At 51.1% G+C, this 27,971-nt stretch overlaps 10 protein-coding genes across 10 annotated transcripts; 5 read left to right on the forward strand and 5 right to left on the reverse strand.

The window, feature by feature from the left end:
• Window positions 1-1,385: 1,385 nt before the first annotated feature.
• On the forward strand, window positions 1,386-3,254 carry BDV14DRAFT_188661 (putative isoamyl alcohol oxidase; the record flags this gene model as incomplete). The annotated part of the gene is made up of 2 exons (XM_073771097.1): window positions 1,386-1,861; window positions 1,931-3,254. The coding sequence occupies 2 exons, from the start codon at window positions 1,386-1,388 to the stop codon at window positions 3,252-3,254; spliced, it is 1,800 nt and encodes a 599-aa protein (XP_073629994.1).
• A 717-nt stretch (window positions 3,255-3,971) lies between these two features.
• Window positions 3,972-5,991, reverse strand: BDV14DRAFT_170481 (alpha-keto acid decarboxylase family protein). Its single transcript, XM_073768211.1, has 2 exons — window positions 5,781-5,991; window positions 3,972-5,713 (listed from the first exon to the last, which is right to left on the reverse strand). Exons 1-2 carry the CDS (start codon window positions 5,977-5,979, stop codon window positions 4,185-4,187), a joined length of 1,728 nt encoding a protein of 575 aa, XP_073629995.1. The 5' UTR covers window positions 5,980-5,991; the 3' UTR covers window positions 3,972-4,184.
• A 417-nt stretch (window positions 5,992-6,408) lies between these two features.
• Window positions 6,409-7,750, reverse strand: BDV14DRAFT_207787 (uncharacterized protein). The gene is made up of 2 exons (XM_073775231.1): window positions 7,113-7,750; window positions 6,409-7,057 (listed from the first exon to the last, which is right to left on the reverse strand). The coding sequence occupies exons 1-2, from the start codon at window positions 7,730-7,732 to the stop codon at window positions 6,685-6,687; spliced, it is 993 nt and encodes a 330-aa protein (XP_073629996.1). The 5' UTR covers window positions 7,733-7,750; the 3' UTR covers window positions 6,409-6,684.
• A 244-nt stretch (window positions 7,751-7,994) lies between these two features.
• BDV14DRAFT_170484 (uncharacterized protein) lies at window positions 7,995-9,073 on the forward strand. The gene has a single exon (XM_073768212.1). It carries the CDS (start codon window positions 8,063-8,065, stop codon window positions 9,020-9,022), a length of 960 nt encoding a protein of 319 aa, XP_073629997.1. The 5' UTR covers window positions 7,995-8,062; the 3' UTR covers window positions 9,023-9,073.
• Window positions 9,074-9,084: 11 nt separating this feature from the next.
• On the reverse strand, window positions 9,085-10,328 carry BDV14DRAFT_170485 (uncharacterized protein). The gene has a single exon (XM_073768213.1). It carries the CDS (start codon window positions 9,829-9,831, stop codon window positions 9,553-9,555), a length of 279 nt encoding a protein of 92 aa, XP_073629998.1. The 5' UTR covers window positions 9,832-10,328; the 3' UTR covers window positions 9,085-9,552.
• BDV14DRAFT_170486 (DUF4267 domain-containing protein) lies at window positions 10,255-11,299 on the reverse strand. The gene has a single exon (XM_073768214.1). The coding sequence runs from the start codon at window positions 11,170-11,172 to the stop codon at window positions 10,711-10,713; it is 462 nt and encodes a 153-aa protein (XP_073629999.1). The 5' UTR covers window positions 11,173-11,299; the 3' UTR covers window positions 10,255-10,710.
• An 890-nt stretch (window positions 11,300-12,189) lies between these two features.
• BDV14DRAFT_207792 (pyridoxal phosphate-dependent decarboxylase family protein) lies at window positions 12,190-15,661 on the forward strand (the record flags this gene model as incomplete). Its single annotated transcript, XM_073775232.1, has 8 exons — window positions 12,190-12,339; window positions 12,416-12,797; window positions 12,862-13,209; window positions 13,271-13,823; window positions 13,877-13,985; window positions 14,042-14,596; window positions 14,645-14,934; window positions 14,995-15,661. 8 exons carry the CDS (start codon window positions 12,190-12,192, stop codon window positions 15,581-15,583), a joined length of 2,976 nt encoding a protein of 991 aa, XP_073630000.1. The 3' UTR covers window positions 15,584-15,661.
• Window positions 15,662-16,230: 569 nt separating this feature from the next.
• Window positions 16,231-18,071, forward strand: BDV14DRAFT_207794 (amino acid permease-domain-containing protein; the record flags this gene model as incomplete). The annotated part of the gene is made up of 6 exons (XM_073775233.1): window positions 16,231-16,418; window positions 16,541-16,734; window positions 16,800-17,136; window positions 17,197-17,418; window positions 17,478-17,743; window positions 17,800-18,071. 6 exons carry the CDS (start codon window positions 16,231-16,233, stop codon window positions 18,069-18,071), a joined length of 1,479 nt encoding a protein of 492 aa, XP_073630001.1.
• A 4,015-nt stretch (window positions 18,072-22,086) lies between these two features.
• On the forward strand, window positions 22,087-23,502 carry BDV14DRAFT_207796 (uncharacterized protein; the record flags this gene model as incomplete). The annotated part of the gene is made up of 3 exons (XM_073775234.1): window positions 22,087-22,153; window positions 22,210-22,499; window positions 22,548-23,502. 3 exons carry the CDS (start codon window positions 22,087-22,089, stop codon window positions 23,346-23,348), a joined length of 1,158 nt encoding a protein of 385 aa, XP_073630002.1. The 3' UTR covers window positions 23,349-23,502.
• A 749-nt stretch (window positions 23,503-24,251) lies between these two features.
• BDV14DRAFT_207798 (FAD binding domain-containing protein) lies at window positions 24,252-26,717 on the reverse strand (the record flags this gene model as incomplete). The annotated part of the gene is made up of 5 exons (XM_073775235.1): window positions 24,252-25,599; window positions 25,646-25,705; window positions 25,755-26,274; window positions 26,329-26,394; window positions 26,444-26,717. 5 exons carry the CDS (start codon window positions 26,715-26,717, stop codon window positions 24,282-24,284), a joined length of 2,238 nt encoding a protein of 745 aa, XP_073630003.1. The 3' UTR covers window positions 24,252-24,281.
• Between the last annotated feature and the right edge of the window lie 1,254 nt (window positions 26,718-27,971).

Below are 27,971 nucleotides of genomic sequence, written 5' to 3' on the forward strand. Positions count from 1 at the left end.
GTATTTAAAGTAGGGTAAAGTTTAAGGCCATTAGTTGGGTTTAAGCTTGAATATCTCCATAAGAAATAAAGGGATTCACGCGGATTAAATAAATAATGGTTCTCTTATCTCTAATGTTTAGAATTCTGGGTTAACCAGCACGTGGAACTAATTTGCTGTCTTGTTACTTTAAAGTTTGGTTAAGGGTGTACCAAACTATATTTAGTAAAAGCTTATACTTTACAGCAATCTTATCTTTAAAGAGCAAGGTTAGCAATAATCCAACAATTTTTCCTCTTTTATAAGGCGTCAACTCAGGGCCTCTAATATTATTGTTATTTAAAGGCGCCAGAGGCCTTTGTGGTGTCGCCTTTGTTGAATGAAAAAGTTGACAAGATCGCGTGGTTAACGTGGTGACGCGGATCTAGTGAATACTTTTGCACGCGACTGTACTACACCACCACCATGAGGTCTTTTAGTACCGGAATAAGTGGAAATAGAGGGTAGAACAATGAGCCTTCGAAAGAGACCTGTTCCTTGATTCTGTTGGGTCTATCGCACAATATAGGCACGACTTAACTTGCCTGGGAATATCATGTTAATTTGCTAAATGAGAAGAATCGTTTGACTATAGTATTCTCATCTTTTTGCTTTCTGCCATTTGCCGGCAAGTATCCCACTACCTACTGGCAATCAAACTGCCCATTGAATTGCAACTCGCTTTTCAGGGTGATGGACGGAGTCGCAATGAGGTGGAGCGGGTGGGCGACGTATAAGCAGTATTCTTCATTCTTCTTGCCTTGAAGCAGTGATTACTATGAATTTGGAGCCTGTGGCCGCGACGACCGTGGAGGCTCTCCTTACGATCATGCCTCCTTGTCAGTATGAGCGACATCTCGAGGCGGAAAAGCATTCACTGTGGTTTGGCCGCTAAGGCAGGGCTTGGCGCAGGGTATATAATAGCAGCTGTTGAGTCCGTACGAAAATTGTACCCAGGAAAGCTCCTTAATTGTTCAAGGAAATGTCTCGTAAATGCATGGCAACCGTTGATCTTCGTCCCGCAGTGGGTGCAAAATATGTCGACCCCTGAAACATCATACGAACACGAGAAATTGCCTATTTGGGATGATATCCGGGGGGGTGGAACCGAGGCAGCGCAGACCCACCACCGCTCTACTCTGTACATGCCTTGGGAATCTCGGAATATTCTTGGGTTCCTCGGGTCTTCTGCTCAAATTCAGGAACAGGTAGCAATATTTTCAATGTCGGACCCGCAATGACGATCGTCTGTCTCATGGAGGTCGTGAAGGAGATTCACCCGTATTCGTATGCCGGTGCAGGATATATAAACATGAGCATGCCCAGATGAAGAATTGTTTTTTACCACGCCAGAGTTGCTCGAAACAATGCGCCTTACTCTTTCAGCATCGTTCCTAATCGCGGCAGTCGTGCCTGCCCTCGCAGCAAGAAACTGCAAGTCAACCCCCCAGGACGCAACATGGCCGACCATAGTCGACTGGACCGCCCTGAACAAGTCCATTGATGGCACTCTGATCAAGACCTCCCCTGCTGCGTCCTCCTGCTACGCAAGTAACCCTTTCGGATCAACTACCAACTGCACCGACGTGACGAACCACTGGTCCTATGCTGCGTATCACGCCTCGTGGCCCGAAAGCATCGACTACTCAATCTTCACAAATCACTCGTGTCTCCCGCCGGGGGTGGATGGATATACGAAGGAGCGAGGATGCCATATTGGTGCTCTCCCGGCGTACATTGTCAATGCGACGAACGAGGAGCAGATTGCGACGGCCATAAAGTGGGCGGATGAGAGGAATATACGGGTTGTGGTTAAGGGGACCGGGCATGATATGAATGGGCGGTATGATATATCCTGCTTCCTTCCATCCATATCAAATCCAGGCAGCATGCTAACAAGATGAACTCATAGCTCAACCGGTGCCAACGCCATCTCCATTTGGACACACAACCTCAGGCATTTTACCCACAACCCTATCTGGCGCATCCCCGGTACAGATGGAACTGCAGATGTCGCGATCCTCGGAAGTGGTCGCAACTGGGGTTCTGCATACACCGCGGTCCACAAGGTCAACCGCACCCTTGTCGGTGGCGAAGACGCATCAGTCGGACTGGGTGGTCTTATCTCGAACGGTGGCCACGGATTGCTTTCGAGTACTTATGGTTTAGCCTCGGACAGTGTCTACCAGGTCACCCTTGTCACTCCCAATGGAACAGTCCTCGTCGCGAACGACGTTCAAAACAGTGATATCTTCTGGGCTATCCGTGGCGCCGGAGGGGGACAGTTTGGCGTCATCACTGAATTTGTCATCGCGACGCACCCTATGCCAAAGAATGTCGTTGCTGGCGGTTTGACTATTTATGCTACTACGACTTCCGGCGCCAATGCATCGTGGGACGCCCTCGTCGAGATCGCAAGCCTTGTCCCTGATATTATGGACAACGGTCTCACCGGTCAGATGATGGCCCTCACAGGCTCCGAAGCCTCCCTGCTGGGTTTATCAAATGTCAGCGGAGTAGCTACTTCCATCAGCCTTACAGGGTTCAACATGACGACCGCTGCTATGAACACCACGATCAACTACCTCACGTCCAAAATCCGAGCTGCGACCCACGGCAGGGTGACAATCATCCCGACCGCGCCCTCACTCAACACATACTGGGCGTCTACCAAGCCAGACCCGATGGCCAGCCAATCCAGCGGCGCGAGCAGTCTAATCAGCAGTCGTCTCCTTGGCCGGCGTGAATTGTCGGATCTCCCCCACGCTGAGCGCCTCGCGTACCTCCAGCGTATCCTTACGCCAGCAACCGCAGGAGAAGGCTCAATGGCTCTCTTCGGCCTCCAAGGTGGTCCCGGGACAGCTGGCACCCCAGAGATACGCCAGGGAAGCACTCACCCCTCCTGGCGCCGTGCGTATGCGCATTTCATGACCTATGGTGCGCCCGTTAATTCTACCGCCGATGCCTCGACTGCCCTGGACACCGGTATACAGTGGTACGAAGATAACACGGAGCCAATCTGGAGAGAGTGGGCTCCCGACATGGGTTCGTATGCGAATGAGGGGAATGTCTTTAGTACCTCGTGGAAGAAGGACTTTTATGGTGAGAACTATGAAAGGCTAATGGGGGTTAAGCAGAGGTATGATCCAAACGGCAGTCTGTTTACTTGGGGTGGTGTTGGGAGTGATGAGTGGGAGTATAACTTGCATGATGGGTCGCTGTGCCAGAGGAATTAGTACTAGAAGTGGTTTGGCTTGATGGGTGTATTATTGAGTGATTGATTTGTATAGTATTTATCTTTCCATTCTTGTCTTGGGGACAGGAAAGTTGGCGATAGGACCCTATCCTGAACATATAGGGAGTTCCTCCACGTCCCCATTAGTACATATAGTATAGCATGCATTTGAGAAAAGGACAACCTTTTTTCAAGTTGGCCGTGGAGATGAGATTCTTGTAACGAGAGGCTTGCTGAGGTCTTGAATGGGATAAATTCTCTGCCATCGCTGCTTATCCCCGCGAATATCCCGCTAATTCAATGTCGTGCGATCATTCGAGCACGTTAGATGGAACCAGTGAAACAGAAAGACCAGATATTGATAATGGAAATGCAAGAGCCAAGGGATATACACAGAAACCCGGTTGTTTTTGGCACAATTTGAGCAACATAGTCTGTGGTTACTGAAAAGTAGAGGCTATCGATTGATGAGATTGAGATGATCGATCTGATAACCCCTTCAGTACAATAACCCCCCGCGAATGTCGGAATTATTCACTACAGGCCGAACTAATTTATTAAGGGGGGATTAAGTTGCCGTTGATGGTGGAGAGGTATGTTGTTCCTGCGAGTGAGCGGGATGGTAGTATTCTTAACAAGGGGATGAATCAGAATGGGATGGGGGGATATTCGGATGTTGGGGGCGTGAGGGGAGTTTCCGGTGTGTAGGGAGCTTAGGGCGTTATAAAGGAGAAAGCATGCGAAGGGTTGACGTGGGAGTTAAACCATTATCGTTCATGAAATCGTAATACTATCTTGTCTTGAACTGCCTCTTCACGAAACAGAGATCTAGATCGTTAACGAACAGAAAGTGCCAGGATCTAGCTAGGGATGTAGGTCTTATCTAGCGAATTGCAATTGGAACCAAGGTTCTGGTAACAACCATACCTACCTACTGCTCGGCCTTCTCCCGCGCAATCTGCATCTCCAACACCTTGTCGAGAGGCGGCGGGCAATCGAGTCTCTCCATGAACACCTCGACCATGCGTACACCCTTCCCATTAATCATTCGCTCATCAGTAAGCGCCTTGTCGAGGTCATCCCACGTCCGGACACTCCACGTATGAGCCGCGTAGTCTCCCTCCGTCGGGGCGCCAAAGAACTCGGGACCCTTAAGGTACCGCCAGGGCGTGATGTCATTGTATGCGGCGTTGCGACCGTGTATTGCGCGTTCGATGGTATACCCGTCGTTGTTGATTAAGAAGATAATAACATTTAGCTTGCGGTGAATGATCGTAGCTAGTTCCTGCGCAGTAAGTTGGAAACTACCGTCGCCGATGAACAGGACGGACCGGGCTTCGAGAAGGTCATGGTACTCTGATCTAGCAATAAGGTCGTGCTGGGCGAGACCTGCGCCCAGGGTAGCGGGGAGCATGTACCCAATAGACAACCAGGTAACGGCCTTAAAGAGCTGGGTCTTTGGCGGGAGGCGGAACTCGTTTGAACCGTAAGCTGCCGTGCCTGTTTCTGCGAGGATGATGTCGCCTTCCTGGAAGAAGGAAGACACTCGGTGCCAGAAGCCGCCGACTTGAGAAACTAGGTCTGTGGGTGTGACTTCTGGTGGTGAGATGGACGTCGGGTGGGTGATTTCTGGTTCGTATGTGTGGAGCTTTTCCATCTCCAGGTGGCCGATGAGCTGGGGAAGGAAGTAGTTTGCTGGGAGGTCGCGAATCATCTCACTGCCGATCTGAACGGCGGTGGAGTGGAAGAAGATTGTGACGTCTTGCTTCGGGATTGTTTGATAAAGGAAGGTGTTGGTGTTGCTAAAGTGGGGGCCGAAGCAGAGGATCAAGTCGCTGGAGTCAATGATCTCCTTGTGCCGAGGGGTAAAGACACCATACACATTTGGCAGGGTCTCGTCGAGTACACTCTTACCAAAACCAGAGGTGAATGTGGGCCACCCCGTCGAATTGACGATATGATCGACCTCGTCCACGATCCTCGCATATCGAACCTCTCCATCCACCAGTATTATAGGCCTCTTCGCGCTGTAGATGCGGTCGGAGATAGCCTTGAGGGCCTTTTCTTCGATCTTCGGCTGGCGCGACGGAAGAGGAAGACACAGTTTCGTTTCGAGACCCAATTTCGGCACGCGCAACGAGACCATATCAAGGGGGATGGCGATGCGGACGGGCCGGCTGTGGAGAAGGCATTCCCGAAGGACGCGGTCGATCTCGGCGGGGGCGGTGCGGTGGTCGGTCAAGATGGCTTGGGCGACAGTGATATGTTCTTGCATCCGATCGAATCTCTGGTATTCGCCATCGTTGAATGTGTGGTGGATGAGGGCGCGCGACTCTTGGGACTGGCGGACGGGGGTGCCGACAATGTGGACGACAGGGGCGCGTTCGGCGTAGGCACCAGCGATCGCGTTGATGGCGGACAGTTCGCCAACGCCAAAGGTAGTGACCAGCGCACCGATGCCTAGGAGAGAGAAATATCAGTATGCGACCAAAGCAATCAAGGAGAAAAAGAAGAACAGGAGAGGTACCCTTGACCCTGGAGTAGGCATCAGCAGCATACCCCGCATTCAGCTCATTGGCGCTGCCAATCCAGTGCAGGCGTGATGGCGCGATGTAATCCAGCAGCTGTAGGTTGTAGTCGCCGGGGAGACCAAATATGGAGTCAACACCAAGCTGGTGCAGACGCTTGAAGAGGTATTCAGCGAGAGTGGTGGTGTTGGTCTCCATGATGTAGGAAGGTGTAAGGTAGGGAATTGGAGAAGCCAAGAAGCGGGCTGGCCTTATATATGGAGACCACCAATACTGCCGACGATAGCCGATCGCCGTTCCTGATCTCTCACAACAATACAGATAGCTCAATGGTTTTTGATGTTGCTAATGATTCTACTTAAGCTGGTTTTTCCCTCGTCCAAGATTACGCTGTTAGATTCAAGAGGGAAGAACATTCCACTACGACACCCAAATAATGTACCGAGCCATTTATGGTCATAACCAATATATATATATTTACCAAATCGCACCAGATAAGCGACCACAAAATTCGCCAGGCGTCAGCTCCGGGAATCACAATGCCCCTATATCATATAATTATACTATGGCTAACAATTGAAATATTTTCCAGAGAGCCATTAAAGTTCTCTTCTATAACAAACACGACCCTTCCGTACTGGCGCCAACCCCCTTACATACAGCACAATTGCCCCTCACCAGTTTGTAAAACGCCGGTTTCGCTCGCTCCACCTGATTCGATTGCATTTAGAGTTGTCAGAAAGCTCAGTCTCATATGTGTTTCCCATCAGGTGATGATTAGGTGCGCATGCTTCGTAGCCTTGCGTTGGCAAAGCCTCACAGCCTCACATAGCCCCAGCCTTGTCCAGGGTGAGTATGGTTGGCGGCACGATGTAAAAGAGGAAATTAGGTATTGGAGCCCAACTATGGATGGTATGCCTTGTACACTTGCATAGCGCCCGTGATGCTTTGGAATAGCCCGAATAGAAGTGTCAAGGAAATGGCGACCCAGAAGGTGTACCACTGCGTGCCCTCTCTCCTATCGTTCCACCACTGTGAGAGTGTGGACGGTCGGGACTCATCAAACTCCTCTTTTAAAATCACGAGCCGGTCGTGCCAGTAGTTATACTGCTCGATTCGCCGCTGAGATGGTCCGCATTTGAGGACGCTCTGATCGAGTTCGTCGGAAGGCTCTTGTTTGTTATACCACCTCTCACAAGCTCGATCACGATGCGGAAAAAGCAATGATAATGTGGCAAAAGTCTCATCAATGAGACCAGCGGGGAAGAGTGTGGAGCTAGGTTTCTGGTGGTAAGCACATAGACTTGCATAAACAGCGTGAGTAAGCGTACTGCCTCTGACCCTTTAGAAACGAAGCATGGTGAAAGACACTGACTGTCCGATCTGTGTCTCTTAAACGTAGATGATCCGCTAGGTTCGTCGTCAACTCGACCTTGAATCCGCCGATGCGCACCATATTCGATATGTTAAAGTCTCTGCCCAGCCTGAGTCCATCATGATTGAGCGGGACCTTTTCTGGGAAGAGTTCCTGCATGAAATCTTGCAATAGGCCATGCGACCAAATTAGTTTGCGTCTTCCTGAAAAGACATTTGGCAAGTCGCCGACATCTAGCATGCAGACGAGGCGGACTGTGAGGTCAATACTAGCATCCAATGCATCGCTAGCGACCGGTTCAGACGAAGCGTATTTCTGGATGAGTTTATCTTTGAGCTCTTGACGGGTAAAGTTGTCTCGAATATCGATCGCTATATCGACCAGATCCTGGTGGGTCTTCACCGGGAGTTGGGCTTTGTGAGACAGATATACTATCCTGCATTGATCGGTATAATACTGGAAATATGGTCGGAGATATCTTGCTTCAACGCTTCCAGATCCCCAGAACCGAGACGCGATTTCGATTTGCGTGGCTGGGAGTATGGTGGACTGAAGGAATGTCTGATCCAGAGACATGTTAGGAATAAAAGCAGGAGATCGGTCGAGGTGAGATCTATCGAGAGGCCCAAAAGGTCAAACCGCCCTCTGCTATATGAACTCCCACGCTACTCATCCCAAGATCTATTGGACCATTGCACAGCCTCAAATATGCAAAGCCCAATGCCTGACCCCACTAGTGTCATGCCCCGTTGGCAACGCCAGGCTCGATTCAGAATTGTCCAGCCTCGTCCTATGCTTATATACAGCATGGGCCCCGTAATACCGGCAACAACTGGCCGTCGTTCAGTTTAATAGCCTGATCATTCAACTAATCTCTGCAGGGTTTCATTCATCAGCTTACGCAAAATGAACGACTCCGGTCTCACTAACCGGCTCCCCTTCCTCCCAGCAAAAAAAGAGAGCTGGGCTGACCCAGAACTCTCAATCGGCACGTTCTGCGGTGCTGCAAATGGCAAGCTCAGGTACTGGGAAGCCCAAGGGCCGGCTCAAGAGGCCTATGGCAGAATTTGTACAAACATTCAAGACATTCTCAACGGCAGCTGTGGGCCCGTCCGCTGTTCCAGCGCCATTGTTTACGATATTTACATGATAGGAAGAGCGCCTGCAACTGCTGTTCCTCATATTATGTTCTCGTGCAAACAACGGAAATCACGCAAACAAGCCGTATCGGCCGTGCGAGCATCCGGTATATTGAACGGTTGCCCTGGCTTTGAGCTTGGACACTGGGAGTATCCTCCGCACATTGCAAACATTCGCCTTTTGGCTGATACTAGCGATGGCGATTCCGTGTGCTCCAGCTATAGCTTGACGCCTATATTTGACGCCCTGGATCCGTCCAGCACACTAGCTCTTCGTCTGCAAGAAACCAACTGTATGGCTAACAACCCCATGGCACCGCGCATCGCAACCATTGGGAGTACCGTGAAGCATAACGGTCAACTCTTCTACGTCGCACCACGACATGTTTTCTTCAATGACGAAGACCTCCAGCAAAGACCGAACAACAACGCCGTTCCCAGAAGATCCAAAGGTGACTGCGAGTTTGGAGCATTCCCAGACGATGATGATGTTACCGATGAAGAGGCCGACTTTATGAGCCAATATAGTGCTAGCCCGAGTGCAGCGATATTGACACAGACTCCGACCGGAGCTCGGAATCAGACTCAGACTCGGACTTCGCCGTCAGGACCTCCAGTTCGCTTCGGCGAGGTTTCAAGAGGAAAGCTCAGACCCAGCCATTTACAACCAGCGAGGACGCTCGAAGCAAGCGACTGCCCTGTACAGTCGTGCCAGTACTGGAGCTAGATGCCGTGGAGCACATATTGCAGGCTCCAACAGCAGCATCCAAAGACCTAGACTACGCCCTCCTCGAAGCCAACCCACACGCTCATAATGCCACTACGTTGCCTGTTCTCTCGAGAAATACAGTCGGTCGTATCCCGTCTGGTACGACAGACGTCACAGCCGTCACAGGCTTCGGCAACTTCCTCCATGGTCGAATATCTGGCAGGCCTTCCTACGTTCGCATCCCAGGCGCCGAAAAATTCCAGCAGGCATTCTCAGTTACATTCGCTGATCCGATAGCACCAGGAGACTGTGGCTCTCTTGTTTGCGATCAAGAGACTGGAAGGATCTACGGGACCTTTGTCCTCGGAAGCGTGGAGTCGCGCGTGGCGTATATTATACCGGCAACAGACATACTGGAGGACCTGAAGGTGCGGTATGACCGCCAGGTGTACTCTGAATCTGCCATATCAAGACCAATACAGCCAGTCGATTGTGCTCAAGTTTTGATGAGACACAACGAGGAACCAAACGGCGTCACAGTACTGCCGTCAACGGAGGGCAGTTCGTCTGCGAATTATGACGCTCTTGCATTCACGACCCCCCAGGCTGGTAATTTGGTAATACTTGATTCCGCCCTCGATGAAATGGATATTTGCGATGATGTTGACTTTGACGACCGGTGGCTTGAGAGCATTGAACATGACGCAAACCATATACTCTTGATCTTCCCTCAGGAGGAGGCCTGCTACGAATTGAGCTCTACAGTGATGTGGCATACTCGAGATAAGCATGTCTCTGATGCAAACAGTTGCCGGAGTTGGCATCATGAAGACACCCCTGTCGAGGATCTCGAAGCTGCGTGTTTTAAGTACGAAATAACGGCATCGAACCTCGTTGCGCTCGTCGTACGTGGTATTCTGGCCATATTGGGGGTGTTGAGCAGGAGGTTGATAAAAGACCTGGCCCCTTCACCCCAATCAACCTACAAATTGCCAAACGCTGACAATTTCGTCCCCGACGCCGCGACTTTTGACTACAGTGATACTCTCATCGTTTGTACTATACCCATAATGGTAGCGATGACTACAGGGTCGACGGAACGGGCGGGCGCCCAATCCCAGCCACACCAAGAAACATCCAAGCCTTGCAACGAGTGCATCATTGTCCAACGATGTGCATTCTGCATAACTCACGACTACCGGGCTGGAGGGACATTCCGTCGCCATATTGCGACCGTTTACCGCCATCGAGCTCTAAGGATATTCCATTGGTGTATTGGGTACTTTTATCCCATTCCGAAAAGATATAAGTGTGATATTTGCGGTCGCAAAGCTAGTTTGTGCCACATCCAAGGTGTGGAAATGATATGCAGTCCTGTGGGAAGGCATCTAGATCCATATCCGTGGTCGGGTATCCAACATTGCACGGCGGCGTTTACATCCTCACACAATGAAGCCGACACCGGGACAGACGAGAGGGCTGGAACCCGCGTATGATCTCGGATCGTTTGCATTGTGTGGGATATTGGGGGGTGTTCTTATTTTTGTACTCTAGCTTGTGCCTTAGCGATTCCAGCATATCTGATTGTTTACTTATGTACATTACATCATGGCTTTCTGGTCGAGATCACTGCTAGCGTGTCCATCTGCAGTAATATCTTTATCATAGCTTTGATATGACCACTTTCATACTCATTCTCTGTAAAGTCAGATGGAAAAGCCCCTCCAAATAGCCCACCCCACAAAAGCAAAAAACGTTCCCCAATGATTAATCGCAGTCCCTCGCCTATCCGCAACAAGTATCCAAACGACAAACCCATCGCCTAGACCAGCTAATGAGATAACACCTGCAAGTATTGTAACTGCCTTTTCCTGACCCTGCCGCTGTAGAGCGATCAGCGCAAGCCCATAAGTTATCTCGCGGACGCTTTTTATGTAGATCAATGGCGAGACCGTGCCGCGGGGTTGAATGTCATTAGTAGTGATGCTTGAGGTCGAGTCGGTGGACGATGCTGACGCTGATTCTGACGCAGGTGCTGGTGGTTCAAGAGGAAGACCAAAGCGGGGGTACTCCTTCTCTGGGAAAATGAAGGCGTTTACCCCGAGGGCTATGCACAGTGTACCGACAATGTACGTGGGGAGAGGTGAAAATGCTGATGTGGTGGACATTGTTTTGCTTTTGTCTGTATACGGGGCATGGCGCGAAGGAAAAATAGTGCGTGTAATTGGGCCTCAGACTACGCAATAGAAACTACGTACTTGTGTGATACGGAGAAGTGTTAAGACAAAAAGAAATATGCAAACAGAGGGGGCGGAGAAACCAAGGGGACAAGCCTGGTTTTATGGGAGAGTAACTCGTCTGTGATCGAAGCACTAGTCTTTTTCTTTGTTCTGGTGAGATTATAGTGCGTTTGTGGCTGGGGCCCAGGCACGAATAGGAGATTGTTACCATCTATATCAACGCTTGTTGAACTGAGAGACCGGCTTCTCACGTCTACCATCAGGGCAATTGAATTTACTTGGGCACGCGCTGGCCTTGAATTATGAGGAAAGAGCGAAGGCCCTCCATTGGTACATCCTTCAGGTTGCAGGTGCTTGACAAGTTTTATTCTCAACATCTCTCTCGTCTTAATCATAATCTCAGGGGGCCCTGTGCCTCCATTCTTTCAGTTTCATGGCAGGCAAGACCAAAATGTGTTTTCGCGAATGGGAAGGTTTGTGACCCTCTTGTCGTGGTTATGACTGCAGAGAGCCCGGGTCGACCCCAGCTTACACGCATAGATCCGTAGACGAACCATTCCCACAGATCTGAACACGTCGAACTTCTTGACTTCCATCTCGACAATGAGTTCATTGTACCACTGTATTGTTCATGCAAGCTATCCTTTTCTGTGGGGTTTTCTGCAAACTCGTCACGTTTGACGCGCGAGATTTAAGTTGCGCCCGGGCTCGAAAGATGTCCATGCCACCATTGGCTTTGACAAACATGCAACTTACGCTGTGGCTTGCTATGAGCTGCGTGATATCCCAGCAGGTCACAGAGTTTTTGCATGATTAGAGCATATGTCACTCAAACTCATTGATAATCGTGACGTTGGTAAAGCATATAAGAGCCGGCGAGCTACGCTGCTTGCTTGTGTAAACCACAAACCATCAGCAAAACATCATAAGTGGACAAAAGCATCCATGACGACAACCGGCGATGTTACTCACCAAGCTATCAGCTCGTACTTCATCGGCCCCGAAGCGGAGAACATCGATGAGTTCAAGGCGAACATCATGACAGTGCTCAATGAGCTTGAGAAAGCTCGGAAGAACTACTTTCCTCAGCCACCGGTAAGTGGATCGTATCTGGTAAACTTGGAAGGGTAAAGAAAGAGTCGGGCGACTGACATTTTGATTCTCGAAACAGGACAAGAAGTTCATCCCACCCGAAGTCAAAAGCTCAGCAGAGTACCAACGCCTCACGAATAAGTTCAGAGAAGTCCTCGGCAACGCCGCTCGCCTGCTCGGTGAAAAGTCAGTGCCGTTCTGGTCTCCTCGGTACCAGGCGCACATGTGTACGGATGTGAGCATGGTGTCGCTCATCGGGTACTTCATGACGATGCTGTATAACCCCAATAACGTGGCGATTGAAGCGAGCCCTTTCTCGACTGCCGCAGAAATCCTCGTCGGCGAGCAGCTGTGCGAGTTATTTGGGTTCAATACGCAGAAAGGCGTTCAAGATCAGCCGACGGGCTGGGCTCACGTTACCTGTGGTGGGACTGTGGCTAATCTGGAGTCAATTTGGGTTGGTGAGTCGGTCGCAGCTTTAAAATGGAGTACCCAAGGGTCTGCCTGGCTAATAAAGTGTTGAAGCACGAAACCTGAAGTTTTACCCGCTATCGCTTGTACTGGCGATCAAGGAAGGCCAGCTTCAATTCGCCCGGAACGACTTTGTGGTCAAAACATGCGCAGGTGTTGAGAAGAACTTTGCGGACCTGTCGACGTGGGAGCTACTGAACCTCAAGCCAGATACAGTTTTGAACCTGCCGAAGATGCTGTACGATCGGTTTGGAGTGTCGCCGACTTTCATTGAAAAAGCCCTGACCCCGTACAACATTCAAACCACCGGCAAGGACTACCTGGAGCAGGCTTTTCAGGTCAAAAAGCCCTGTCGGTATTTGCTCACAAACACCCGCCACTACTCCTGGCCAAAAGGAGGTGGTAAGTTACATTAGGCCACGGGATCTACTAGTGGATCAAACTCGACTGACGGGGTACACAGCTATCGCGGGCATTGGTTCTGTAAACATGGTCGGCGTCCAAGTGGATGAAGAGGCAAGAGCCGACCTAGTTGACCTGGTCTCCAAGCTGGATCAGTGCCTGCGGGAAGAAATCGCCGTCTTCGCCGTTGTTGCCGTTATAGGCTCCACCGAGGAAGGAGCGGTCGACCGACTAAGCGAGATCCTACGCATTCGACAGCGGTTCCAAAAGCGAGGTTTGTCGTTCCTGGTACATGCAGATGCCGCTTGGGGTGGTTACTTTGCCACGATGCTCCCTCGTAAATTGATGAGACAGGAGGAGCCTCTGAAAGGCGCGATGAGCGACCAGGGCTTCGTTCCAGACTTGGGCCTGAAGGTCGAGACCCAAGAAGATCTTCTGGCTCTCAGATTTGCGGACTCGGTTACAGTTGATCCGCACAAGGCTGGGTATATCCCTTATCCCGCTGGCGCTCTTGCCTATCGAGATGAGCGGTTGCGGTCTCTTGTTACGTGGACAAGCCCGTACATCGGACGAGGCTCGTTGACCAATATTGGCATCTATGGAGTGGAGGGGAGGTGAGTTTAGCCACATCTGACATATTTCTCGAACATTTGCTAAATGTGCATAGCAAGCCAGGTGCAGCTGCCATGGCGACATGGCTGGCTCACGAGTGCATCGGACTCAATCAGAATGGGTATGGGGCGCTTCTCAGTGAAGCCACTTTTACCAGTACTCGAGTAAGAACTGTTGACCTAGAAAGGAGACTGCGAAGCTAATCAAACCTCTTCTACAGCTCGCCGCACACTGGGCCGCGATGACAACAAAGGAAGACTCCTTCATTTGCGTGGCCCTTAATCGCCTCCCCGCTGAGAAAAACGGAGGCGATGTTGAAGGACAAAAGAAGTTCATCCGCGAGCAGGTGCTGCAAAAATCTAACCAAGAGATTGTTGCCAATGACGGTACCACTCACGCGATGAACCTCCTGCGCGCCCTTGGGTCGGATCTCAACATCAATGCCTTTGCCCTCAACTGGCGGTACGAAGATGGGCGCCTCAACAACGACATTGAAGAAGCCAATTACTTTATGACGCGCGTCGTCAAGCAGCTCTCGATCAGTTCCCCAAATGATGACCCCTCGAAGCTGGACTTCTTCCTCACGTCCACCGAGTTTGGACATGAGGAGTACAGCACCTGCGCGGAACTGTATATGGACCGTCTGGGGATCGCGCGCTCCAAGGAAAGCCTGATGGTATTGCGCAATGTGGTTATGAGCGCCTTTCCGACAGAACATGATTTTATTAATCAGCTAGTGGCGAGGTTCCGCGCGGTTGTTGAAGACACCGTCAAGGTTCTATTCCTATTCCCTCAATCGGTGTGCCGCTATTAACGTCTCCAGGTGTGCCGTGACCGCAACGCAATCAAGCCCGACGTCCATCGCTTCTATGTTCAGGGGACTACTGATACGTATTTTATTTACCGGCCACGCTTCCAGGAAGCGCGCTTTCGACGCCAGCTCATCCTCAAGGGTAGACTCAATCAGGCCGCATTTCAGACATACGTCAAGGCCAAAGCACAGGGACCGACCTATCTCGATACATCCGACGACACTTGTCTCGAGACACTTCTGAACGAAGTCAGCAATAATGGACAGGCTGAAGTTAAAGGGAGTCTGGTTGATAAAGACGGGTAATTTCATCTCAACTAACCATGTTTCCGATCTGATGTGTGGCTGCTCATCATGGACAGAAACATATCGAGTGCTTCCGCAACACTCACCCAGATTATTAAGAACCGCTCTCTAAACGCTCGAAACCGCGAACTCAACTACCCAGCAACATACATGCCCTTCTACCTCTACGGCTCTACCGCCCAACCACACATCTCCCATGTGCTCCTCAAATCCCCCAATATCGAGCTCGGGGCCGCAAACGTCCAACTCGACCTCGACCCAAACAGCACTCTCGACGACGATGAACTCGCTCGAGGCGCCATCCTCTGTCTCACAGATACCCTCGAAGCGCCGATGCAGCCGTTTGCCGGCACGGACGGAGATAATTCAACCAACGACTTCTTCTTTCGGTCCGGTCAGAAATTCAAGGTCAAGATATGGCGGGATCTCAAGCGCGGAGAGGAAAGCGGGCCCAATTTACTCCCAACGGACCTTGACGGCTTTGGACCGGAGCTGGCCTCTGGCGAGGTACTGATCCGGAGTGATGTTCTTGTTGACGCGGAGACTATCAATCAAGATCCATTTGGAGACCCGACGGATGATGAGGCGAGCGAGGCCTGGAGGGATCTGTTCAAGTCGCTTCAGAAGGTTACTCTGAGTGGTTGATGATAGATAGGACTGGCTGTTACTGGGCTGAGCAAGCCGCGGCCTAGGGCTAACGTTGGAGATACTGCTGGCTGGGTAGGTAGATTATTGGATGTACCTGCCCGAGCATTCGATAGCACAATACTGTCCATCTTTTTCATTCTCTGTAACCTAACTCCACCAGGAGCCCGAGCCATTCCATAAACGTCCGTAGTCCATGGTCTATAAGATGCCCCGAGCACGCGATCATATCAAGTGGGGCAGCCACGCAAGTGCCCGGACAGATAGATAGATACAATAATGTCCATAGCAGTCAGATCTCTCAGATCTAGTTGCGAACCAATGTTTGACATCAAAACATAGCTTGTCATCCACGGTAGTCAAGGGCACCGAGACCGTCTACACCCGGGAACGACCTCCGGCCCCAACTCAAGCATGCCGGAATCCTGAATTTGTCGCCATGTCAAATGGTAAGGAAAACGCCCTGCTCTAAGGAAAGAGTATTGTACTCCAATCACGCCATTATCGCGCCAATGAGAAGAGTCGCTAAACAAGGGGGCACAAGCGTAGATATGGTATAAATTGTTGGAGACACGATCGCCACAAGCTTTGTCAAGCCTTTTCATTTCCCTTGGCAGACGCTTTTTCATCTATCTACTGTCGACATCATGTTTGGTATAGGGAAGGAGAAAGAGATTGGCACAACGCTGAGTCCTGCTGATCATGATGGCAAGGCTGACAATGCTGATCCTCAAATTACTGGCCCAGAAACACGAGTCGGCGGATTGGAGTTTAATGAGTATACGCAGGGAGGTCTCGGTCGGCATTTAGGTGTTTTCTCGACGATCCTACTTATGTTCGTTTTCTTACATGGATTCCCCTTCCCTTTCCCCGTTATACTAACATCCCCAGTGTTGGCCGTATAATCGGAACAGGAATCTTCTCAACGCCATCCTCAATAACAAGTAGTGCCGGTAGTGTCGGCGCCGCGCTCCTCCTCTGGGTCCTTGGGCTTCTTCTCGCTGGGTCAGGCTTAGCCGTGTGGCTTGAGCTGGGATGTATGATTCCGCGTAGTGGAGGGGAGAAAGTGTACCTTGAGGCTGCGTTTAGACGGCCGCATTTGCTTATCACGGTTATTTTTGCTGTGCAGGCTGTTGCGTTGGGGTGTACTGGTACCTAGCCCTTTCCCTTCCCTTATTACACTATACGCGTGGGTATTTTGGTAACGTCCGTCTAGCATCCGGATGTATCGTCTTCGCATCAAACATGGTCCTCGCATCCGGCAAAGAGGCCTCAGAGTGGGAAGAGCGCGGCATTGCTATTGGAGTAATCAGCTTCATTACGCTACTACACGTCTTCTTCCCTAATGCCGGTGTCCGCGGGATGAATGCAATCGGTGTGATTAAGATTGTTCTACTCGTCTTCATCGTTGTCACGGGCTGGGTGGTGCTCAGTGGTCGCGTTAGCAGCGTACAGGATCCCTACGCCAGTTTCCATAATTCGTTTGCTGGGTCCGCGACGTCGAGTAATCTTTACGCGACTGCGTTATTTAAGGTTTTGAATTCTTTTGCTGGGTATGCACCATTCCCTAAAGTCAGATTGGCATGGGTTGAATATTGATTGATTGAATATAGCTGGTCCAACGCGGCCTACGTCCTCAATGAAATCCGCGATCCAGTCCGCACGCTTAAAATCGCTGCTCCTACCGGCTTGAGTATCTGTGGCATGCTGTACCTCCTCGCAAACGTCGCATACTATGCCGCCGCAACACCAGAGGAAATCGCCAACAGCGGCACAACCGTCGCCTCCTACTTCATGCGCAAGGTCTTTGGAACTGCGGCGGAGCGAGCCCTAAGGTACCTCCATTCCTCCCTAAACCAACATCAAAGACCTAGCCATTTAACGAATATGACAGCGTCCTCGTCGCAATCTCCGCCTTCGGCAACGTCATGACCGTAACTTTCGCGCAAGCCCGCGTGAACCAAGAACTCGCCAAAGGAGGCGTCATTCCCTTCCCTACCTTCTGGGCCTCCTCATGGCCCTTCGGATCCCCCTCCTCCGGACTATTATTGCACTTCATCCCCTCGCTCATAGTAATCGTCGCGATCCCCTTCGGCGACGCATACAACTTCATCCTCGACCTAGAAGGATACCCCTCCTCAATAATAACTTCCTCGTCGTGTCCGGACTCTTCTACCTGCGTTTCAAAAAACCAACCCTCCATCGACCGTTCAAAGTCTGGTGGCCGGTAGCCATATTCTTTATGGCCGGTCAAGCGTTCCAGGTTGTTGCGCCATTTATTAGACCGCCTGGTGGGAAGGGGGACACGAGTTTGCCGTATTGGCTTTATCCGGTTGTTGGGATCGTGGTTCTTCTTTGTGGAGTAGGGTATTGGGGGGTTTGGAGGGTGCTGATGCCGGTACTTGGTGGGTATACGCTTGTTCCGGATCATGTGGCTTTGGGGGATGGGACGAGGGTGGTTGTTTATAGGAGGGTGAAGGGGGAGTAGGTAGATACCTGAGGTGGAAATAATCGGATGTGAGGACATAGATCGCATTCTGTGAGTTGTTTGTATCTTCGGAGCCTTCAGGTTCTCTTAAAATGAATGTTTAAGGAAGGATATTTCGTGTCCAGGCTCCTTGGGTTCCCTAGTCAAACAGTCTTCTCTTATCCAACAACAAGTCCCATAGTGGCCAACAAGGCAAATAGTAATCTACTACTGTCCCACTGATACGTGGAAGCTGGAGGCACATTAGCCTAAGGCTCAAACTCAGACCTTCCGAAACTTTCATGTGCGTAGCCAACAATAGATGGCAAGAGCCAAACAGATAATCTGCAAGCATCATGCTTTCCAAATCAAGTGAGGTATCCGCGGGAAGCGACAACAAGGAGGCCCTGCACAGCTTGACTCCGCCGCTCTCCTCCAACATACCAACCGTAATATGAGTAATTATCTCCAGGTACGCAATCCTCCCGCGTCACCCACAGGAGTATTCAATCAATCACTTCCGACCTATCCAGATAATACGAGACCCACGATGCCGAAGTGGCGCTCAACGTGCATCAGCCAAGACCCTTGAGATCAGGATCTCGACTGCATACCCCCAACGAATGATTTTTGACCCGATCCCTGCCATCTCGGACAATTGACTAGGCTGCAGAATTCTCGGTGACTGGATAATACTTCAAGATTTGCCCTTTCAAATGGCCCCCACAGGAACGATGCAGTTGGTGTCAGGGCAGGGCGCTGCGCTTTATGTACCACGGTCTGCGACGAGAGCGAACGGTTGGCGGTTGGTAAGATCTGACAGTCGTTGCGATGATTTATTAAGTGCCAAATGATGTTAGTCAGGTTGCGAGTTCCGAGGCCTGGTTGGCATCCTCGTTGCGATTGAGATGTCTCAGTGTGCTCACGGAGTAGTCTAGTTTCTGTTTATCATCGCTGTTAATTGCGCTCTGGACAGACATTGCCTTGGCGACATGGGTTTCCTGCGCATACGTGGGCGACCTTCGTGAAAAATCGGATGCAATGCACGTGTTGGCTATCCAAGCACCATTAGACCGTCAGTGAAACCCAACCGGATACACATTGAGAACTGTACTAACTCTCGACAGCCTGGTCCACATGAGTCTGAGCCTGACGCCAGATGCAGTCGGCGGTCTTAATGAAAATGCTTGATTGCGGCCGCGCCTATCGATCGACACAGTCTTCTGAACCATGATCCACTACGTGATTGACTCCAGCGGTCGATACTCGATCATAGTGACAGGAATGGTTATACAGCGTCGGATGGTGTTCACCAGTTGTGTTGGGCCTGGCGTTCTACTCCCTTTCGTCCGGAACGCACATGGAACGCTGGAAGTTGAGCAGCAGTCCGATACTCTCCGAGTTGAACCAGCAACGGTGCTTCCTTCTCAAGGGGCAACCTCGTGGCAGCACTATTGATACATTAGAGTACCTGGATCTCGATACCAGAGTACTTCCCAAGTCATTAGCAAGAGATACCCGACTCTTTTAGTCTGTTTTCACTATTCACGAACGGCGATTGACTATCCTGCAATTCGTCCTACCGCACCAACCACCACCATGTACCTTGAATACCACAATTGCAGGTCTTAGGTTCTATCCTAGCATCGTTGAGCAACAGCTTAGTAGTCATGCATCAAAACCTCGTACCCTTTACCTGTAACGCCAGGATATAAAATCCGTAAAGCCAAATTACATCACAGGAACACATATCTCAAACTACCACGAACCCAATGGCGCGATCGAGTCCCAGAGCCATGGATCGCATTCTAACCAAGGCTGCCGGCTTATGCGCTGTGTAAGTAGTGAAATCGTTATCAACCTTGGAGATACAAGATCAGACCCTGCCACGAGTCATAGTCACTCTAGCCAAGATGCTATCTTACACCCAGTCTGGAGAAACAGGAAACTAAGGAGACCCCAACTCATATCCTATTAGTCTTTTTCTATTCTAGGCCAAACCCAGCCACACGCCCATCCATTGTAACCCTACCTAGACCTTTCATCAGCTTTTCCTATTGCTATCGCAATTATCTCCCTCTCCTCGATAGTCGGATAACGGATGATGACCGTACGTACCTACCCAGTCAAGGATGGCATAGATGGAATCGGTATTGGAGCTGAGCTGACCGTCAGACAGCCAGGCAGCTAAGTATCGACGTGAAAGGATTGAGGGTCGTATACGTGACTAACGGGTATACCGACGTTCTCACCTTGCGATAAGCGCAGGGTGCAACGCTTTAGCGTGCGTTTCAGGGTCTATCTTGTATCTAAAATCCTTTCGTACATCCCCTTTGAGATCATTGGACAGGGTTGAGGCTTACTACTTTTTATCGAATTAAATCTTGATTCGCTTTTTTCCGTAGATTCTTCTTGGGATAAGCAGGCAGGCTGGGTATCCAACACTGATGTAGAACGTAGGTATGGGCAGAAGACCCGTAGGTCAGTAGATCCAGGTCTAGACTGGCACGTTGCTTCTTCTAAGCTTTTGGTGCTTCTTTATCTCCTTCAGGGGTTGGATTGGCTTTCGGGCATGGACGGTTATACTCCGACTGTGCTATGAGGCTATTCTGTCTGCGCGACACGCTGCGACACTTAGTAGGGGCAACTATGTTACGTGGTATATCATGGATTCGTTCCTGTCGAGTTCGGTCGATACGATGTATACCACGTTGGGATACAATAAGAGCCGGTTAAGGAGTCAATTGATTCGTCGCTGCGGTCATGTAAGATAGGCAGATGCTCTGGGATCCTGCTCCTCAAAGCCAAGGCTTTCTTCCACGCTGGCATCCTTGTACTTGTAGCTCGTGGACTTGGAGGCGCACGAGATACTACCTAAGCCTGTAGGTCATCGTGGTTCTTATACAAGATCAAAGCCCCATGTTACAGTTCCATCCGCGCCCCCGGGCTGTGTAACGGCGATGGAAATTCTACGATCTGATATTCAGGTTGTTCAGAGTCACCATGATATCAACCGGTGGGTCTCAATCGTAGAAAGGGATTTCTTCACGGAGGATAAGGTCTTGATTTGCCAGTCAAGCATTTTCCTTCCGGTTTGGTTCTGGAGTTGCGCCTTCAGGATCTACGAGGGAACAAATCTGCAGGGTTAGTCTTCCTGTGTAAGCATGTTTGCTTTGCGGCGTTGCCAGCAACAGGGCTGAATAAAGTGGAAAAATGCACCGAGTACTCGCAGGTTGGTAAGATCGGAGTTCATTCCCTATCATCTCGCTTGGCACATGCTGACAGCTAATCTAGGCGACGGTTTCCATCTGGGCTGGACTCGCGTGCTGGAATCCGGTGCGGTGGTCATACGCTGCCTTGTCGGAGAGAATGCAGACCATGTGGTGGGCTGCATCTGGCAGACCCTGTCAGATCTCCTGGGATGGTAAATTGGGTACTTAGCCGTCAAAGGATGATCAAAAAGGGGAAAAGGTGCCAGATGCTTGGGGCTCCGGTTGCTAGTGCTGGGGAACGGATCCGGACGGTGATCGGGCTGGCGCCATTACCGGTCTATAATTGTAAAAGGTAAACCTTGACGAGGCGTCCGAGCACTCAGCAGCAGGATTGTAAAGCCCAAGGTGGGCCAAGGCGTGTTGTCCAGATTGTGAGTGGTAGGGCAATACGAAGCGATGAAACCGCGCCCCAGCTGGAGTACCGCCATGCCTCGCGCTGCCGCCGGCCTGCATGGATCCAGATTGTGTGACACAGGTCTAGCAGACCTTAGAATCCAGCGAGTCGCAGGCGCCGTACAAGACAAGGATGTGAGCCAAGTGGGGATACGCTTTGCTCTTGGTTTCGTCAGAAATAGGATTCATTGCCACTGGCTGATCGGGGGCACAAGAACAAATCCACTGAACCCTCTTCAGCCAAGATGATTGATCCCTCTTGCCCAGTCGGTGGGTGTATAAGACTTACTTCCGCTGGCAAATTGCTGTCTCCGAGTTGACACATACACTGCACTATGCTATCCTCGAGTCTTGATAAAGCAAACCTCGCCATGATCCGTCCTCGACGCAATTGGACGGCGGAGGAAGACGTGATACTAAAAAGAGAAGTTAGGCGAGGTGTGTACCCCGAGCCCAGTATAGTGGAGGACAGCATGCTAACTGGGGACTTGTAGTACAAGGAGAGGGTGACAACATCAGTTGGCACGAAATCGCAGCATTTCTTCCCGGGAGAACAAACAAAGACTGTCGGAAGCGATGGTATGGTACAGCAGCTGCAAAGGTCAAGAAAGGACCGTGGACAGAGGCAGAAGATGATCGGCTGCGCAGAGCTATCGAGCGCCACGGTACCAAGTGGGCAGTTGTTGCCTCTGTTGTAGGGACGCGGCTCCCTGATCAGTGCTCGAAACGCTGGAGTCACGCCATTAATCCAGATATTGACCACAGTCCATGGACGCCTCAAGAGGTATGTAATCCGACGTTTGAAATAAATGATATACATTGACCATCTCAGGACGAGCTCTTGATCCACAATGTCAACAAGCACGGCCACTACTGGCAGCAAATAGTCTCGTTGTACTTTCCGGGGAGGACAAGCTTGGCTGCGAAAAATCGATATCACATTCTGCAAAGAAGACTGAAGAGCGAGGCAGCGGCATCTTCTGGGGCAGCCTCTGGTCTCGAACCGATGGATGTTGGTTCATGGCAGGAGATGCTGTGGCCGAGTCGCTCTGAGGACCTCAATTTTGATCTGTTTGACACGCGAGGAAAGAGCAACCCAGGCACTACTTCCTCAATACCCTCCTCGACTTCAAATCCAAGTACGCTGTCCGTCGCGAGCGACACTCTCTTCACCTTTGAACAAGGCCGCACTCCATGGCTTTCACCCACCCTACATCAGCCGTCCTATCCTACTCCCAGTGACTTTGAGATTGACTCGACTACTTTCCCTTTCCCTCAAATGGCCACCTCTACGCAGCGCATTACATGCCGAGATCCGACCATGGCCAGCCTGTCTAACTATCCGTCAGAATCAGCAGACAGCTCAAGCATGCCCCTCGACTACACATTCACGTCAGACATCAGTGTCGATGACATCGTTCTACAGACAGCCTCCCCACAGACATCATCCTCGGCGACGCCGTTATTCTCTCCGGTCTCACTGTCAGATGCGGGCTCTGCCAACGATGCAAAGCCCGACTCAGGTCAGAGAAGAGTGTGCATCCAGGCTGTTTGCTCAACCGACAAACTGGGCGCCATTTTTGAGGCAGTCACCAAGTTTTCGATATCGGCTGTGATCAAAACCGACGATTGAATGTCATATGAGCTTGAAGTAAGGATCATCCTGGGGCTTTATTGGCGTAAGCGCTGGGCGTTGGTTCCGGAGTCCATCGATTTTGGTAGTTGTACTTGGCTTTGAAATCAACTTTGCCGTGACCAGTTTAAACTGGAGTCAGCTTATCTCGTACCTAATGATAGAGTATCTTAAGGATAGCATTGCTTCTTATGGACCTGGGGTGCTCGGTTGCCTTAACAGCGGCGCATAAGAACGCCGTGGACGCTGCACAACACCTGAAACCTAATCCAGTCGTTCTTCCTGAGTGAATAAATGGCAGAGCCAGACTATCCGATTGGAAAGAGAAGATATACTTCAGTCATTCTTGCACTTTCTCTTTTTGGTGTTGTCAACCGCCGCGTCTTGCATGCATTCTTATCGAGATCTGCCGAACATCGGAGGAATCTCGATCTCTGGTGCATGATGACATTGTGGAGTTCTAGAGGGGTGGAAGCAGGCAATGAACAGACTTTTCAGCATCGGGCTTGTTGGTGGCTTGGTCGCACCTTCGCCAACCCCCTTGCTGTTGGCTAAACACCGCTGAGATAAGACTACTCTGTCACTTTCCACCTGCTTCCTGTCGTCAATCTCGCTACGATGGGTCCGCGTTTGTCTCGCCTGATTCAGTCAGACTCTGACTGTCCCAAATGCACGACTCTTACTACTATATGCATCCTAACAATTGGGCTGCTCATGTGGGAGTTTGCGGCAACTGCGAATCCGAAGGCAATACGAAAGCCGTGCAACAGTCTCGGAAAACACGCACTGCAGGCAGATTTACAAAATGTCTACAGCTGACCTACAAGGCTTCCACGTTCTAGGCCTCTCCGAGCAATGAGATATGCATTCGAAGGACAATGGTTATGCAATTTGTCCAGGTATCATAAGCAACACTACGCTCAAAACCACCTTCTAAACAGCCAGGATATTCGAGAACCAAGAGCGAAACGACCGCTTCGGACGGCTGACGGATCGATGCAAGTCCTCTCCACCATTGACCTCATGGCTGCTGACTTCCACGGGGATCTTACTCAAATGGGTCGCTGCTGCCTTCTGCGGTACCAGGAATCCACTCAGATACGCCTCCAAGGCATCCACGTCCTCTGGCCAAATGCTGGTTCCAACGATCAGACTGGGAAGAACAGCGACCGCCGCGCCCCGAGCATGATTCACCCCGTACCATGAATGCGCATCGTCATCCGGAACTCGGTCATCATACACGAGGGTGGCATTCTCACGCAACCCTCTGAGGTCATCCTCTTGGCCAGGTAGCGGTCCGAGGGCACGTTTGGCCTCGTATGGCAAGGATTTGGTTACGAGGATAACGTTGAACTTGCTATGCCCGCCATACTGGTAGAAAAGGCCGTCCGGATTAAACACCCTTTTTGAGAATGTTGCCAGTCGCTCGCGTACAGGGCCTTGCAGATCAGACGCGAAGACGAGGAGATGCAGTCTCCCAACGCCGGTCATCCTATCGTATAGGTAAGCCGTGGAATCAGCGTCCAAACAAACTCGTGGATTTGGTGCCCGAACGCCATTCTTAAGAGCCAGTGGCCGATGCTCCTTGAGGATATCGGGCGGGCAAATGGGGGATTCGATGATAGGCCATTCAAGACCCATGAGGAAATTGCCATTTCGTCTGTAGAAAGCGCCCATGAACTGCCCGTCGGCTTGAATTGATCCATCGAGCTTGGGAAGGGCTTCATCATGGGACTCGAGATGATCCTGAAGACCTCGCAGCGCGGCAAGAGGCAGGTTTGAGTTACATAAGAAGCGCAGATATGCTCCGGAAGAGCGAATCACCCTGTTTGCAGCAATTCGTCGCTCGCTATCGTATGTTGGGAGCAAAGCCGAGGGCTTTGCTTGCTTGCGAATGCACATCCCCAGTTTCCAGCCCAGGTTGGAAGCATCATAGACAGACGAATTCAGGCCAAAGGCGCCCAAGACACTATGGACGTGCGCAGCGTCACCTCCCAGATGGACACGCAGATCAGCCGACGAGAAATGTCGCGCAACTCGTTCATTGACTTTCCACACCGAGAACCAGCTGATGGGCGAGGCGAATTCGACTGTCCAGGGATCCATGATCTTGCGAAGCTGATCCAACGCCTCTTCGGGGGTGATGCCGTGGTCGTCGATGCGAGTCTCGCCCACAGAAGATGTATTCCGTCTGAACTCCCGCTTCTCCTGCAGTCGTCTGGCCGTTTCTTCATTAATCTGGACGTAGAATCTAGGCTCGGTCAGTCACGGTCACAGGAAGCCATGGTGCAACTCACCGAGTGTAGCCCTCCTCTCGTGGAATGATGATACTCCCTCCATGCTTGCTTGTGATCATGCTGCGAGACTGTGAGCAGCAAATCGCCAACAGAAGTAGATGCAACCTACCTCATTCCGAATATGTGCGGATAGTCTGTCTTGAATCGACAATCCAGGATAGCCCAATAAATATCGGTCGCCAACCCGTCAAACTGAACTTTCATCTGCTCACGAATACTGCTCGCCGCGCCATCGGCCCCAATGAGATACTGCGCCCGCACAGTTTCCTCTTCCCCGGTAGCAATATTCTTGATTATCGCCTGAACCGGGTGCGTCGAATCGCCTTCCAAAACTCGATACTCCTTGACCAGTGTCTGTCTTTCGACGATTCGTTGATGGCGCAGCAAATCGCGAATATAGACTCGCTCGAGCTGCCCTTGCGTAATGACATGCGCACCTTTGTATCGCGAGTCGCTGGTCGGATGGTTACTATGTATCAACCTCACACCTTTGCTGTATACGGCCGTCGAGTTAATCAGTGGGCCTTCCTCGGTGGCTTCATGGCCGATGCCCCAGGAGTGCAACAACTCCAATGACCGCGGGTGGATGGCGTCTGCGCGGCCTGAGAGGCAAGGAGTCTTCGCCTTGTCTACGGAGCATTAGTCGCTGTTTCAGTGTGCAAAGAACATGGCAGGGTACTTACCGATGATGCGGAACGAGATTCCCTGTCGAGCAAGTATCATGCCCAACTGGAGTCCAAATGGACCAGCTGCTTTCATCAGTCCTAGCAATGATGCTACCGACATCGAAGAACTAACCGCCGCAAATCAAGACATCAACCTCCTCCGATGGCTTGAACCATTCCGGTTTACCAACTGCAGTTCCGTCATAGACACTTGGCCAGGTCCTAAGATGCCCCAGGCCGAGCGCATTACCAACAGTCGATGTGGGGGCCTCAGTGTATGCAGGCAGCGTATAGTGTGATGCTTCGCCCGTTTCCGTGAAATATTTGTTCCCATCTTCCCAGTCATTCTTCTCCGCCGGGCGTGCATACCCGTTTTCCCAAGATCGCGCTGGAATAGTTGCCGCCATATCGAGGGGTATCGAAAATCGAGCTTTGATGGACCTGACGTTCAACAGCAAGACGTGAGCCACAATGCTCAACGTAGACCGAGCAGAACCTTATCTTTTAAGCTTGTCGCACTGCACACCTTCAACCATAGCCCAGGGTAACCTGGGGTAAGGCCCCGGGCAGCTCAGCCATGACTGCACCCGACGCTGACAATACCCACCGAATTGGCGAAGATCCCATTGGGCAATTGACTGTCTGCAATCAACTTTTACTTGCCAGGACCCTTGGCAGCAGCGGACCTAATCCCCTGTCATACCCAGGAGACAAATCAGAGACTTCAGAACAGCTCGTCCTCCGCCCTAAATCTGATGCTGTACGACGTCGGCGTAATGCCAGCTGACAGTCCTCTCCAAGCCACAGCACGTGAATTTTGCTATCGGCATTCGTTATTCTGAGACGGTCGCGTCTAGACTCAGCATCCAAATCCGGGTCATTTCTAGAACCTTAATTTTGAGGGTTCGCTATAGCTATCGCAATATAGCAGTTCTACCCGCGGAGAAGACGGGATAGCACTACCGTCGGACAAACTTCACGCCCCATTCAGCCGCCATTGGCCCCCCTACATTAAAGTAAGCGTGGAGCAGGGGAAGCCCTTGGGAGTCGTTACACAGCGCAGCGCTCTTCAGCATCGATGGCCAGTGATCAGAGCACTGTAGCACCCGTAACCGGCGGACGAACTGATCCGCATACACCTCACGGCTCGGCAACCAAAAGCTCATAGTCATCAAAGTTCTTCGAGCAGCCCACCATCGCCTGGATATCCCTCCCTGTCTTTCTGCAGGTACTTACGGCCGGGTCATTTGCCCTCGGCGTTCAATCGGGGGCCGGGATCGCCCAAGATTTCTACAGACTTGGCCCGAAAGTCTTCATACGTGGCGCATATACGACAAGGAGACCCCGCTGACAGACCTGAGAACTACACCAGAGGTACATCCCCGACCCTGGGCGCCTCTCCCAGAATGGAAAGAGCACGTCAAGACTCGTGGGGGCGTAAGATAGGAAGGAACGACCCTCACCTTTGCCCACGGGGAAGGCGCGATGGAGGGTATCTTTCTCCAGGAAGGTACGCATATACCGACAAGTAATAGCAAGTGTTACCCATTGGCGAGATGAGGCTAGCAGGGAGTTGCACCCGGGGGTGTGTGAGGATGTCAAGTCGTTCATGCCGCCGACTGGCTGTACTCTGAGTAGTACCACCATACCCTTTCTCAAGT

This window comes from Aspergillus stella-maris (genome assembly GCF_047715825.1).
Source record: "Aspergillus stella-maris strain CBS 113639 unplaced genomic scaffold BDV14scaffold_16, whole genome shotgun sequence".
NCBI lineage: Eukaryota > Fungi > Ascomycota > Eurotiomycetes > Eurotiales > Aspergillaceae > Aspergillus > Aspergillus stella-maris.